A 14135-nucleotide genomic window follows, 5' to 3' on the forward strand; every position below is an offset into this window, starting at 1 on the left:
CAACGTTCCTTGTTATAAGCTTGTATTCCAATGTGTAAAATTTGAAAGGATATCAGACTCGTGACACAAGACAAGGTGGAATGTCAATTTCTTTATTATTTACCGTGTTGTTAACCCTTTTTTGAAAGTATCAAAAAACACAAAAGAAGGCCTATTCAGTGCATGGAGTTACCATAATCGCTCGAGAAGGACAGAATTTAGGTCGGAGGCAAAAGTTCGACACAACTTCAAACAAAACCCCAAAAAACAAAACATTAGCGTTACCGGACCCACGGACTTGAGCGACATCATACCCAACCCTAGATGGTCTTTTATGAGGACTGCAGTCCAAGTCTTTGTACGACTGTTCTCAACATTGAAGTCCCAGCCGAATTCTGAACAGCCCCCATTGTTGCAGTGTCTTTACTCAGACTTTTCCTTCTCCTTCATGTGCAAGAAGACGAAGCTGAAAATGAAGAGGCCCGACATCATTGAGAAGACGCTGGCGTAATAGGGGAAGGCTGAGGGGATGAAGCGCTCGTATTGGGTGTGCTGGAGAGGACGCACTGACACCTACAAGGAAATTAATTTAATAAGTTATATTTAACTTAATTTTCTTAATAAATAAGAAATATGTGACACACTGATGCATTCTTCATCACAAACTCTCAAACTCACCTGAGTGGATGAGTACAGGTGCGTGAAACCCAGACGGTTGTAGTCCACCTTGAACTGGAATACTCCGTACACATCGGGCAGCTTGAATTGGATGCTGTATCTACCACCTTGACGAGAGAATATCTTTTATTTTAGATTTTAAAAAGTCATTGCATTTAACAACACTATTCCACAAGTATGACAACATACCGTTTTTCTTCAGGTAAGTCCTTACAAATGGGTCAATCCTTACAAACTCCAGCTGAATGTCGTCCCCATCAAATGGAATCCATCGGCCCTCAGATAGCATCTCAATGACAATGTTGTATTCCTGCAGTAAAAGGTTCGACCAAACATTAAATAAACATGATCCACATATTGATAACATAATTCGTTATTAGAATATATCCATTTTATATGCCATTTATCATTGGAAATCATCAGGTCTAACAGCTCACCACAAGGTCTGTGATGGTATAGGCTGCAGGGGGGCTGGTCTCTCCAACAGGATGGTGGCTCACAGCTCCAACTCTGAGAACTCCAGCTTCCTTGAAAACCCAGCGCGAGAGGGCCTCTGCCAGCTCCATGTTTCCAGTCCGCTCGTGCCTAAAGGAGACATATTGACCATAATGTTTTACAAAAACTGTGACAATTGTGTTACACACTTTATAATGTATATGTATGTATAATTCCATTGTCAGACAGGAAACTGTAAATCCCTCTAATGGGACGAAAACCACAACAAAGAGTTTGTTGATCTTGACGAGCTGTAAACCAGAGTAGCAAAAAGCTTCATGAAATTGATTTTGTTCACTCTGGACCCATTCGCCTTCATTCCCAAGTATTCTTTAGAATTAATGTGTGAATTTTCCAAAATGTATTAGAATGCATTTAACTTGGGATCTTCATTGAAGGGTTGAAATTAATAATAAGTGTGTAATACATGTAATATGAGAGTAATTCAATAAATACTTATTAGAAAACTTAACTGGACTGGATCCTCTGTTACTTTAACTGTTAAATAATGCTCAGTATTATTTTATCTATCCATTTAAAAGCAGTCCATGAGACATAGAAAGTATTAAATGTCTATATATTCAGGAGATACTGGCACACAATTGAGGCAAGAAATAATAACGTGAATCTAAATAGAACGAACCTCTGGGATCCCGGGGTGGCCTTCTGCACAGCAGAGTTGAAAAAGGCATCACTGAAGAAGTCCAGGGAGCCACTGAAAACCACTCTGGCGTTGTTTCTGGCCTGAAGACCCGCGATCAGCAGAGTATTCTTTCCAACAGCGTGAGGGTACTAAGCAGGAAACAATGGTTAGATTTGAATGTAATTTAGCTGTTGTATATTTCAGGTCTGTGTGCTAGCAAAGGTCAAGGTGTTACAGTTACACAAATACAAGATGATAAATATGCAATCGTGTGGATACTTTACCTGAGAGATTGGTCTATCAGGGAAGAAAGAGTAGGATGTTGAAGAACCAGTAAGTATGTCCAGGACAAGAGGATTGTCAGGATCAGCCACCATGCTTCAAAAGGATAAATGCATAAGATATTAATAATCGTATTAGACATAAAGGAGTTCAGTACAAATTGTAACTTTTTTTCTTAAATTTAAGCTTGCATACAAATGTGGGTTTAGTCGCTTACCCAACTCCTTTGAATAGAACAGGTTGACTTCTGTGCTTGCCAACGATGGTTGGAGCCTTCAGCAGGTTCTCTGGGTCAGCAACAATCAGGGTGTGCTGGAAAGAATGGTTGTTTTAAGTAAAATGTCAACCCTACAGGAGCGACACCCACACAAGGTAAACTTCATGATGTTTACCTCTCCAGGATCAGACACGTCATAGTTGTGATGATCAATGACGGCAGTTTTTTCTTCATCAAACTCGATGCCACACTCACTCCCCAACTCCCGCAGGGGGTCACCTGAAGTGGGGAATGACATCATAAGTATATACTGTACATTTGAGCTGGGTATTATGGACAGTGTGGATTAGATTTTGATTCTTATGGTTCATAAAAACGATTAATAATCTGCTCTTGAATAATGAAAATGGAGTTACAATGTACTTTATTTTTCTCCTAATTTTAAACAACAGTTCTACTTCATGCATGCTCTGCCCTCTACAGGATATCACGTTGGGTTTCCTCTCAGACTAGGACCAGGTTGTAACTGTAGCTGGTTTGTTAATGTAAAATAAAACAGTTTTTAGCCTTAAAGTGTAGTTTATTAAATATAATTGTAATAATAAACTAACAATAACAAACATTAAAAGAATAGTCCTGTGATTTTGTACTCTATTAGTACTTTGTACTTTATTAAAAAGAAAAGTTCTCTTTTCCTTAGTACAACCAAAAATCCACAAAAAGTGATACAATTCTATTGGCATGCTGAAATTTAACGTTGATAAATTTAATAACAATCACTTATATCACAGCCCAATATAAATGTATATAAAAATCAAACGTTTGAGTGGAATTATTCAGAACAACAGGGAGTTTTTTTTTTGTTTGGTCACGTTTATTTTACAGTTATCCCTGTTCACTGTTAAATATTATCAAGTAAAAATTCATAAGTTAACTCACCAATATCTGAGTTTGCAGCCACCAAGACGTTTCCACCGCCATCAATAAAAGATGTGATGGTCTCCACGTTTATGTTTCCTCCAAAGTCTTCAAAAAAATAAAACACAGAAGAGCAATTAAACATTGACCGTCATTGTGAACAAAAGTCAAAGCCTTACCTTCGACAGACGGGGAGAAGATGACCAGGTGTTCATAAAGGAACTGGCCATATTTGATGAGGGACAAGGAAGGATCATCAGCAGTCTTGAAAGTTAGATCAAAGCCCCGATCTGTGATGAAAAGATTACAATATTACATTATTGACTTGGGTATACTCAGTTTACCTTGCAAAAAAACTATTTTTTTAATAAGTGATACAATTATATTTCTATTACATTTAATGTTGACATTTAAAACAACAATTAAATCAAACTTCCTATTATCAATTAAGTAAAATTGCAAAAGTATGAGTGAAATTATTCAAAAGAATAAGGACGTTTTTGCTTCGTTTGGTCACGTATACATTTCTGTTAGCGGCTCATTGTGAACCACCCAGTTCTCAACATACGAATGAAAATGGTTAAATTGACCACTAGAAAAAAGGGATACATAGAGTAGCTTTAATGCAAAGGCTAGAATGTAAACGCTTACCAGCGAGACTGCGGAAGAAGATTGAATGGGTGTCACGGATGTTCAGGTTGTCCAGAAGAACCAGCGTCTTCCCATCAGCCACCGCGCACTGCAACAAAGAAGCTAGCGACAGCAACACAACAATGTTCTTGTGGAAGAACGTAAACGACGGCAGGGCCATTTTTGTGTTGCGTTTCTGCAAAGACCCAGACCGAGCTGGCCGCACGTCTTCTGACAACGTCGCCATTTTCCCGTAGAAGTAGACGTCAGCGTTAGTATTCGAGTCAACTTTGACCCCCGGCGTCGTCGGCCAATCACGGAGCGGAACGCGTCTCAAAGGCGGAAGACAAACCAATGAGGGAAGAGTTTATTGTATCCGAACATTAAAAATATATGAAAATAAAAATAATACTTTTTATTATTTAGAAATAAAAGACAACACATCCGTTGAGAGAATATCAAATCGTATTTAATAACTTCGCGTTTATATTTAAACTACATTTTTGTACATAGCCAGAGAACACAAAACATATAAACATATACTTTAGCATTAAAGGAATTGATCCTGCCAATGCTCGAGACAAAACGTTCGTCTTCGAACAACTGAGATATTAGCTATACATTTAGCCAACTTTTCACATTGATTGGAACGATAGTAGCAGAACTAAAATAGGAACCCAAATAATCATCAGATGAACACAAACACATTTCATGTTTTCTGGGGGAAAGTCAGTATGACTTACTAAATATGTAATATCTTAGATTTCTTAATGGAAATTATTACTTTAAAACAATCCAGTGATTCAGGGTAAAGGAAACTTTAAAATAGTTTTTTTTTTATGTTAGTGTCCAAAACAAGTACTGATCCGAATGTATTCATTGATCAAGTGGAGTTAACGTTTTGTGCATCTATTCCAATGGTTGGGGGTGCAGACGAACTAAACAAGAGACACACTCCTTACACTTGAACCTCACAAATCATATCCTGCTCCGCATCCTCTGCAAAAGTCTTTTGGACGGCTTCACCCTTCAGCTCCATCTGCATCTCCTCCTGGATCTGGACCTCTCCCTCCACCTCCCTCATTTCAGTGTCCTCCTCGCAGATGAACTGTCCCTCCTGTACCACCTGCTCGGTGGTTCCGGGGTCACCCTCTTCGGCGGTGGTCGTGGTGTACTGGTAAAAGTCTGAATCCGCTTGGAACATGACCAAAGCTTGTGCTGTGTGGATGCGCACGTGCTGGGCCAGGGAAGTAGCGTCCAAAAATTTGTCTCCGCATGAATCGCAGGCGTACAGTATTTGTGTGTTCGGGTCTGGAGGGAAGGCGAAATAAAATGCAAAGACATAAATTAGAAAAATTGGAAACTCTTGATGATTAAAAAAACAAAAATTATTTTACCTGCTTCCTGGGCTTTCTCTACCGCTTTGTTGATTTCTGCTTTAATAGCCTCTGCATCGACTGCAGACATCGCAGCATCAACTGGAACAACTGTGAACACACAAACCTCAGATTTACACTCCTGAAACATCTTCTCACGACCACTCGTGCGGAAACAACTTCCTCACCTGTGAGCTGGGCGACATTGGTGGCGGCCATCGACTCCGTAGCCAGAGTAACGATGTCCTCCGTTGTGACGGTGACAATGTTTATCTCGCTTTCAGAGTTGGACGTCTCAGCACAAATGTCGAGCTCTTCAGTAATGCAGCCCCCTTCGATGACGAGTCGCTTCATCCCCGCATTGCCTTGGTGAACCGTCTTGACGTGGGAGCGCAAATTGTCCACCCTGTTAAACCCTCTGCCACATTTGTCGCACAAAAATGGCTTCTCCCCTACAATACAAAAAAATGAACGTTAAAAACATGCATCCTTTAAGCATTCTAGCCACTAGATTACCTGTGTGAATGATGATGTGCTTGGAAAGATCCCCTACGTTCACAAACGCCTTGTTGCACATTTGACACTTGTGAGGACGAACGTTGTCGTGATGCCGGATGTGATTGGCCAGTTGACTGGACTGAACAAACCTGCAATAGGTACGACGAAGTCAGGAATAAATGATTAAGCAGTGAACTGTTCTTAGGGCTTGACATAATATAATTGGAATATACCTTTTACCACAGCGGTCGCACACGTATGGCTTCTCTCCAGTGTGTTGACGGACGTGTGCGATGAGAGAACTGGCCTGGGTGAAAGCTTTTCCACACGTCGGACAGACACATGGCTTCTCTCCTGTAAAAAAAAAAGTTAATCAAATGTATAATACTTTTCTACAATCTTTAAGAAATACCTGTGTGGATGCGTTCATGGCGCTGCAGAGCTCCAGGGTCACTGAAAGCTCTCCGACAGTGGACACAGACGTACGGTTTTTCACCACTGTGGACCCTCAAATGTCTCTTCAGATTACCTAAAAAAGAAAAACAGTTTGAGCTCGCCCTAAAAGCGGATCCACCTTCAGTCCTCTTATACCTGAAGTCGTAAACTGTTTGCCACATTCCCGACACTTGAGAGGCCCATCTGCAACGTGGATTTTTAAGTGAGCCCTCAGATTCCCCACCTAGATAGAAGGAGTGTATATTAGTAAGTAAGTAAGTCATTTTTATTTGTATAGCGCTTTTCCAGACCAGGGTCACAAAGCGCTTAAACAATCAAAACAATATTCAATAAAGTATATAATTTAAAGGTCAAGATAAAACTAATAACAAAACAGGAGTTCCAGAAAATCAAGGAAAAGCCTGAACAAATAAAAACGTCTTAAGATGTTTCTTAAAGGAGTCAGTAGATCATCAAACACAGAGGGAGAGGAAGATCGTTCCAAAGCTTAGGAGCAACAGCCTGGAAGGATTTCTCTCCTCTGGTCCTGAACCGTGTGCGTGGAACCATCAGTGTCATAATTTTAAATAGAAAAGTACCTGGTTAAAGAATTTATCACAGTGTGGACACTTGTTGGCCTTTTCAGTGTCGTGGGTCTCCAGGTGTCTCATCTTAGCGGTGGGGTCCGAGAAGGACTTGTCGCAGTAGTGGCACTGATGTGGTTTCTCCCCGCTGTGCACCAGCTGGTGGCGCTTCAGGTTCCCGGAGGTCGTGAAGAGTTTGCCGCACACCTCGCAGCTGAACTTGGCCTCGTCCGTGTGACGCTTGCGGTGCAGATTGAGCAGACTGATCTGCCGGTAGCTTTTGCCACATGTTGAACAGCAGTACGGCTTGAGAGGGCTGAGAGAACAGAAGCGATGGTTAAAAAATAAATAAATCACAAGGAAAGATCTGTGACTCACCTGTGGGTTTTCTCATGAGCTTTACACGCTGCTGGGTCAGAGAAAGCCTTTTTGCAGTCTCGACAGGTAAAGGGCTTCTCCCCAGTATGAATACGCATGTGTCTCTTGAAATTTCCAGTGTGGGTGAATTTTTTACCACAATCCTTAGGGGGAAAAAATAGAAATATATACTTGAATATTAGTTAAATGATCTATATATGTTCGATTGTATTATTATCATATTTTATTGTATTTAATACCTCGCATTTGTGGGTCATGGAGCTGTAAGGTTTTGATTCAGATCTGCCGTTAGACCCGAGCAAAGTCTGCTTTCCATCGTGCACGTCACTCATATCCTCGTCTTGCTGGCTTCCTTCACTGTCCCCATCTTCACCGATCTCATCTTCATCCTCCTCCTCCTCTTCCTCATCGTCCTCATCCTCCTCATCGAAGTCCGCCGTGTCATCCTCCTCTTCTCCGACGGCGTCCGTCAGTTTCCCCTCGCTCGTCTTCGCCTTGCACTCGTCGTCCGAAGAGTTATCTAAAGTTACGATCATGAAACAAACAAAATGGTGATAATTTAAGAGGGCGTAGCGTAATGTAAATTTGGTTCTTACAGTTGCATCATGATCTGTTTATGAATAACATTAATTCTGAGTTCGGGGGCAGGAGTGGAGTAAAAGTATCATGATGTTCTGTTCTATGTTAGTCTTTGTATCCTTTGTCTTTATTATTTCTCTTTGATCTATGTTCTTTATCTTTAGACTTCGATTGTATCATCTTGTTCTTTCTCTTTATTCTTGTTCTTATTTTATTTTTTTATTTTTTTTATGAAAAATTGCTGTATTTGCTGTGGCTGACCTCCTGAGAGATCAATAAAGTTCTACCTAACCTAACCTAATAACAACAACAACAACAACAACAACAACAACAAGAATACTAACAAAAACTACAATAATAATATGTTTGTGAAAATAAAGAAAAGCTATTCACCGGGTGGAAAGTTGCGTTGAGGCGGCCTTCGGATTCTTCTCCCACGAGTGCGCACAAACGCAGAGTTACCGGACGATTTATGGGGTGATTCTTTAAGCAGTAAAAATATATTTTGCATGTTAAAAAACGCATCATCAAATTCATTATATTATATATTCATCATTATATCAGTTATAAACTCACTGGGCAAGAAGTCCGTATCAGAGGGGTCGTCCTGGAACTCACTTCCATCCTGTGTGATGGATATTTTCTTTTCCAGTGAGGATGGATTTTGATTAGAATTGGTGCCGTTATTGTTAGGTTCTGAGGCAGCATGCTGACTTTCATCCAAAATATCTGCCCTTGAACCTTCTGGACTCTGTTCCTCCTCCTTGTTTTCAAGATCAGGATTCTTCCCTGTTTGTGATAAATGGTCAGACTTAAGATTGTCGGCATATCCAGTAGATTTGTACTCACCAGCACTGAAGTCCAGGTTCACCACTGGAGGTTTAGGATGCGTCATCGACTGGTAAGCGGAGCAGGCATTTATAATTTCTTGCATTTGCAAGAAATTAGCGACTGCTGCCACATCTTCAATGTTTTCCGAGGTCAAACTCAGCTTGGCTGTGTACATGAACTCCAGGATTTGTCCCAAACCTTACATTTAGAGAGAGCATAATGAATAAAAATTCTATTTAGAAATGTAAACGTAAGCAGAAATGCAGATACACACCTGCTGCATTACTGATGTCCAGATGCACAACATCATTCTGGTCGAGAAAGAGGGTGCGGAAATAGGCGCTACAGGCAGCCAGGACTGCTTTATGGGCCTTAAAGTCCACGCCGTCCACTACGAACGTGCAGTCACACAGCAGACCTTGTTTTCGCTGGCAATTCAGCTGCTCCAGGACTTTTTCACTATGCCAGGGAAACTCCATCTCAACGTTTGCAGCTTAAATTATCTGAAAAATACAAAAGATATATGGTTGTTAAATTAATGCACAGAAATCGTATGGTAACGGTGCAAAAAATAAACGTACGTTTTTAAATTATAGTTCACAAAAAAAAAAGTTGCTCTTTGTCACATAACTCCGAGATATCTCAGTTATAAACCAGATTATTTATAATAATAAAAATCATAATACTGCTGAATAGGCACCGAAGAAAGACTGCCTTTGTGCTTGGTTCTATTGCTTTAAAAAATAAAAATAAATTAATTTAATTATTTTATTCTGTACTGAAAACACAAACAAAACATATGTTGTATTTACAACACTGGAAATAAAAGTTTCTGATTCTGAATAATAATAGAACGTTTATAGGGTTAAATTATTAAATACATAAGACACACGTTATCTTTAAACCGTAAAGTTAAACATGCAATACGTAATACATAAGTTACATTAAATTACGAAAAAATGTATATAAATATAAATTATAATTGAGTATATATTTTATACTTAACGGCGAAGGCGCTCATTAAATTATTTATTTCCTTTGATTTATTTTCTAATCGAACGACTCCATAAGACATGTCTAACTCTATCAACAACTAGAAATGTCTTAAAATGTACGTGAAGTACTATATCTGTATTTAAACTGTCAGGTCCAGGTATATTTCAGAATCTAAATGATGTATTCAGAACAGTTTCGTCTCACAGTGCGACACATCGATTACTTCGCCTTAAATCTTCACTCGTGTGCTATCGGGGATTAATTTAGCGTGCCTTTCTCTGTTTATGCTGTGGGCGCAAAATGGCGGAGCTGAGGGTTGAGTCGTTGTTATTCTCCCACAAAGCTCTCAAAGTGTGGCGATCAAAAGCGCCATTTTTGAGTCCGCTCGTCTCGCTTTAACCTACTTGTTATCCGTGACGCGGTCTCGTTGTCAAACCTTCGGATCCGCGACGTTATTCAGTCGATTTGGCATCCCCGGACCCAATCGAGTTTTTCGGTGATCGATCGAGCGCAGCTTTGCTCCGTCCTCCACCATCTTCCTCTCGCTGATCGATTGATACAGACCAGCCGGATATGTCGACTGAGCATGCGCGCGTCATGATTCTGTAATACTCCTTATGACCGGGTGGTGGAGCCACGTGTCAGTAGACATGCATATTGACAAAATACAGCTTCATCGCTAAAATTGCAGATTATTTCCAATTTATTTAAAACAACTACACTTTTATTTCGTTGTTGACAAAACAGTAATTAAAAGCAATGCATTTCTGTGATTATGTTAGATACAATTGACACAATGCATTTAATATTAAATACATTTTAAGCAGCTCAAAAAAAAAGTTCTAAACTATTTCGTTTATTGTTAAAGCAGGATAGATACAATGGAAAAACTAATGGCTACGACTTTTACCTTGCGCAACGATTTTAAAAACAAGTTTCAGACAGGACAAAACATTATCTACGTGTAATTGAAAAGAAACAAGTGTTGAAGCAGTGCAAAAATACATTTACTCAGACATGTTTTTTCCTCTCATCTTAATGTCCAAAAACATTATCTTTGATTGAATTCCTTTAATCTACACCTCTTGTTTTGAGAGTAACCAGATTCATTGTTGACCTTTGTGACTTGTCCTTCAGAAAATAGCCTGTTAAATAGATTATTATCCGTATGTTTGCTGTTGATCACATTCAAATAATTTTAAAACCTACTTTAGGATCATTTCCAATTTGTTCAATTTGAAACTCATCAGTGAAGAAACATGAACCCTTCAAAATAAAACACAATTCCAGGAGTCGCCTTCCAACTCTAGATCTTGATTTCTGTGCGGAAGGTCTGTGTGAGCTCATGCTTGGCCGGGTGTCGCCGGGCTCGGACCGTGAGGGTCCCCTCCGTGCCCAGTGATGATGTCACGGAAGTGGGGTCCACGTCTTCGGGAAGCTGGCACTTGTGGGTGAACGTGTTCATCACCGAACCGTCCTGGGCTAACTGTGACAGGAAACATAAGTGAGAAAGGTTAACATCTCTTAATCATCTCAAGAAACAACACAACTGTGGAGGATTAACTCGACCCATTACAATTAAAACGAAAAAAGGAAATATTGGTACCTTTTCTGCATGAACTTCAATCTGGTTGTTGGACGTGGTGACGATGACGTCTTCCGGGGAGAAGTCTCGGACATCGACCGTGAACTCGTATGTGTCACCGAGAGTCTTGATGTTCCCTTCGCCACCTGAACGCATCACAGAAGATCAATTTCAAAGCGAGCTCAAAAAACGAGTGCTTTCTACTACTTAGCTGCGTCAATGGTTGAATAACAGTGAACGCAAATACAGATGATGGAAAATCATTATGGTAAAGAAGTTTTGGCTGAGGGGCACTTTGGAAATGGACTTCCTGGCATGGCCATCTTACTAAAGGCTTATTTACTAAATGTAATGGATGATTTTCTTTCTCTTTTTTTCGCATTCATAATTAAACTTCCTGAGATAAATCACATCTTTATACCTTTTTTTCTTAAAGTCAATGTCATAATATTGCTTTTCAATGGTAATTGTCATCTTTGCATACAATAATTTACAATTAATAACTCCCTTTTAACCTTTTGACATTAACTAAATTACTTTATAAAGCAAAATAAAAGACGTTTGCTAATCTTTCACTTTAATTCTCTTTTTTTCCCCTCAAGATCTAGCCTCAAATGGCATCATTTGCACAAATAAAGTCATCACAAGTCACAGAAGTAGGTCAGTGTTTTTTGGACCTTAACAATGATCTCAAAGTTTGTGATGTCATCAAACTATTGTGAGTCTCTTACAGTGTGCGTGTGTATTTGGACATTCGTCACCAGGCCACCATCTGGTCATTCCTTATGGAGGCGTCATCAGAGACGCTGGGTTTGTGAAGTCACACTGCTGGCAAGTGGTTCTGCATATCTGGCTTGTGTGTGTTTGTGTGTGTGCGCTTCAGTGTGTTGTTTTGTCTTTTCTTTCCTCAGCTCCCTCTAGGCTTGCCCTCGGAATCATTTGTGCTCTGGCCTTGACACAAGGTTCCCATTTAAAGTTCAGATGTCAATCACTCGCACTCATCTGTGAGCACCAGGCTCAACAAGTCGCCCCCTCTGCTCTCCACACAACTTTCACGAAGCTTATCATCTCATGTAACAACAATCGAACAAATAACTTACTGGAGAACCCCATAGTGTCACTTCCTGGTCTCATGAAGGAGCCGAAATCTTCTGCAAAAAGTCCCCGACTTTTCTCCATGTGTGGATTAGTGGAGGACGAGGATGAAGATGAGGTCTGGTGGAAACTTCGCTCCGACCGATAAGCAGAGGAGTTGGTCGCACTCATGGGTAGCTGACTGAAGCAGAGGAGGAGAGAAGAGCAGAAAAAAGAGGAAACAGGAGACCTCCCCCTTTTAGTAGGACTCCAAAGGATTTTCTGTGTTATTAAAAAAAAAAAATCCTTGTTTCTTCTGACGAGATCACTGCTCCCCTCTGATGCTCAGCCGCTCTTATATAGTCGTCCCATGAGTGCGGTGGGAGGGCATGTGTGTCACAGCTCTACGGGAAAAAGCTAATAGTGATCTATATTTAACAGGCGACACACAGAGGGATGGATGTGGTCGGAAAACTTCTTAAGGTTATAGATAGAGGAAGAAGGCTTTAGTAGGTATAGCTCTATTCCAATAATGTTCTAGATGTTTAGGATCCGTCCGGTTCTCTTTAGGTTTCTGCCGAAAATAGAAGTGATCAAGGAGCATAATTAGGACGACAACAAAGACGGAAAGAATGCACACGAAAACAAAGCGACTGTCGAGAGGACGGACATGGTAGTGTCATTGCTTTGTGTCTATTTATATCCACGAGCACGGAACACCTCGTCATGATTAGAAAATGCCTCTCTCCTCTTCCTTGATCCATGTAGGGAGTTTGCTGTTGCCGGGTCTAACACACACACACACACACACACACACGTGCACGACGAGTCCTGAAAATTCACAACAGAAGCATTTGTGTTTGGAAAGGTTGCCCAGCAGTGACACCACGCAGTGATATGTGGCTTCGTTCTTATCGGCGCACAACTTAAAGCTATCCCTGCGAAGATCTAAATTCGGCACAGCAACACACCTCCTCCCCGTCAGGATGTATCCCTCCAGAAAAAAAAAAGATTATTTAAGGTTTAAATAAATACTTTCCCGTGTTATTTTCACAAAATTCAGCACAATAAAATGAATATATATTGAAATATCCTTCATTTATTCTCCTCCGGGCTGAGTCAGTTGCAGCAGAATACCACACGGTGTTGCAGGAGGTCATTAAAAACTTTCACTTTAAGATGGACTGCAGGGCTAATGCTGCCGTCAGAAGTTGCAGCAGAATACCACACAGTGATCAATGATAAACTGTTTCAGAATCAGACAACTTTTATTGCCAGTGTTACAGAATATAAAAATTAAACAATATGAATTCAATTTATATAAAATAAAATAATTTATAAATGAAGAATAATTGATAAAAATAAAATACATTGAATTTAATTAAACAGTAATCATGATCGGGACAGCAGACGGGTAGAAAGAGAACAGGGCGAGACCCAATACTCATAACTCTTGAATATGACTCACAAGAAACAGTATTGACACTCAAAATGAGAAAAATAAAAATAGAAAAATGGTCAAGGCAGCCATCTTGAATTTGATTGGTCAATAACACAGTGGCGTTAATCTTCAACTTCAGGTCGTGGGTGAAGAAGCACTGAAGGATGAATCCAAGCTGTGTGTTATTGAAGGATTCTACGCCACAATTCTTATTTATTTTGACTTGTAACAACAGGATTCTATCAACAGTGTGAAGTGATTCAGACGTTGGTGTGGCAAAATATGTAAAAACAACAAAGCTGTTGGGGTGTTGACATCCACTTGATCCGCTACACACCATATCCACTCGTGACATTGAGTCACCTCTGTGTGTGTGTGTGTGTGTAGAAGCATTCCACCCTGCTTTAGCATGGAACACTGAAACGCATGTGTTTGTCTCAGCCTCAGCTGCCGCGTTACATAATAAGACAGACAGGCGACCAGATCTGATTGAACGAATACTGGAAGGTCGCTTCA

General features: G+C 40.1%; 3 protein-coding genes across 3 annotated transcripts; all 3 read right to left on the reverse strand.

The window, feature by feature from the left end:
• Positions 1-71: 71 nt before the first annotated feature.
• ddost (dolichyl-diphosphooligosaccharide--protein glycosyltransferase subunit (non-catalytic)) lies at positions 72-4105 on the reverse strand. The gene is made up of 11 exons (XM_087782191.1): positions 3864-4105; positions 3392-3502; positions 3234-3320; positions 2470-2573; positions 2295-2389; positions 2080-2173; positions 1796-1944; positions 1095-1242; positions 847-967; positions 658-764; positions 72-552 (listed from the first exon to the last, which is right to left on the reverse strand). Exons 1-11 carry the CDS (start codon positions 4087-4089, stop codon positions 403-405), a joined length of 1392 nt encoding a protein of 463 aa, XP_087638317.1. The 5' UTR covers positions 4090-4105; the 3' UTR covers positions 72-402.
• Positions 4106-4289: 184 nt separating this feature from the next.
• zbtb17 (zinc finger and BTB domain containing 17) lies at positions 4290-10064 on the reverse strand. The gene is made up of 15 exons (XM_087781860.1): positions 9924-10064; positions 8798-9026; positions 8542-8721; positions 8269-8481; positions 8086-8175; positions 7353-7633; positions 7114-7256; positions 6751-7051; positions 6308-6395; positions 6129-6245; positions 5950-6070; positions 5735-5865; positions 5407-5670; positions 5240-5329; positions 4290-5153 (listed from the first exon to the last, which is right to left on the reverse strand). The coding sequence occupies exons 2-15, from the start codon at positions 9000-9002 to the stop codon at positions 4801-4803; spliced, it is 2577 nt and encodes an 858-aa protein (XP_087637986.1). The 5' UTR covers positions 9003-9026; positions 9924-10064; the 3' UTR covers positions 4290-4800.
• A 142-nt stretch (positions 10065-10206) lies between these two features.
• hspb7 (heat shock protein family B (small) member 7) lies at positions 10207-12832 on the reverse strand. The gene is made up of 3 exons (XM_087781322.1): positions 12205-12832; positions 11126-11250; positions 10207-11005 (listed from the first exon to the last, which is right to left on the reverse strand). Exons 1-3 carry the CDS (start codon positions 12368-12370, stop codon positions 10826-10828), a joined length of 471 nt encoding a protein of 156 aa, XP_087637448.1. The 5' UTR covers positions 12371-12832; the 3' UTR covers positions 10207-10825.
• Between the last annotated feature and the right edge of the window lie 1303 nt (positions 12833-14135).

Source organism: Callionymus lyra, chromosome 19 (genome assembly GCF_982586985.1).
Source record: "Callionymus lyra chromosome 19, fCalLyr1.hap1.1, whole genome shotgun sequence".
Taxonomy (NCBI): Eukaryota; Metazoa; Chordata; class Actinopteri; order Syngnathiformes; family Callionymidae; genus Callionymus; species Callionymus lyra.

What these genes read in the sequence shown, in the direction of transcription:
- hspb7 (XM_087781322.1), bottom strand. Translation starts at nt 12,370, where the DNA reads ATGAGTGCGACCAACTCCTCTGCTTATCGGTCGGAGCGAAGTTTCCAC. An exon ending in TGACACTATGGGGTTCTCCA is followed by an intron (nt 11,251 to 12,204) that starts GTAAGTTATTTG and finishes TGATGCGTTCAG; the next exon opens with GTGGCGAAGGGAACATCAAG. An exon ending in TTGAAGTTCATGCAGAAAAG is followed by an intron (nt 11,006 to 11,125) that starts GTACCAATATTT and finishes TTCCTGTCACAG; the next exon opens with TTAGCCCAGGACGGTTCGGT.
- ddost (XM_087782191.1), bottom strand. Translation starts at nt 4,089, where the DNA reads ATGGCGACGTTGTCAGAAGACGTGCGGCCAGCTCGGTCTGGGTCTTTG. An exon ending in CTTCTTCCGCAGTCTCGCTG is followed by an intron (nt 3,503 to 3,863) that starts GTAAGCGTTTAC and finishes TTTTCATCACAG; the next exon opens with ATCGGGGCTTTGATCTAACT. An exon ending in CTTCTCCCCGTCTGTCGAAG is followed by an intron (nt 3,321 to 3,391) that starts GTAAGGCTTTGA and finishes ATTTTTTTGAAG; the next exon opens with ACTTTGGAGGAAACATAAAC.
- zbtb17 (XM_087781860.1), bottom strand. Translation starts at nt 9,002, where the DNA reads ATGGAGTTTCCCTGGCATAGTGAAAAAGTCCTGGAGCAGCTGAATTGC. An exon ending in GGACATCAGTAATGCAGCAG is followed by an intron (nt 8,722 to 8,797) that starts GTGTGTATCTGC and finishes TCTAAATGTAAG; the next exon opens with GTTTGGGACAAATCCTGGAG. An exon ending in TCAACGCAACTTTCCACCCG is followed by an intron (nt 7,634 to 8,085) that starts GTGAATAGCTTT and finishes TCGTAACTTTAG; the next exon opens with ATAACTCTTCGGACGACGAG.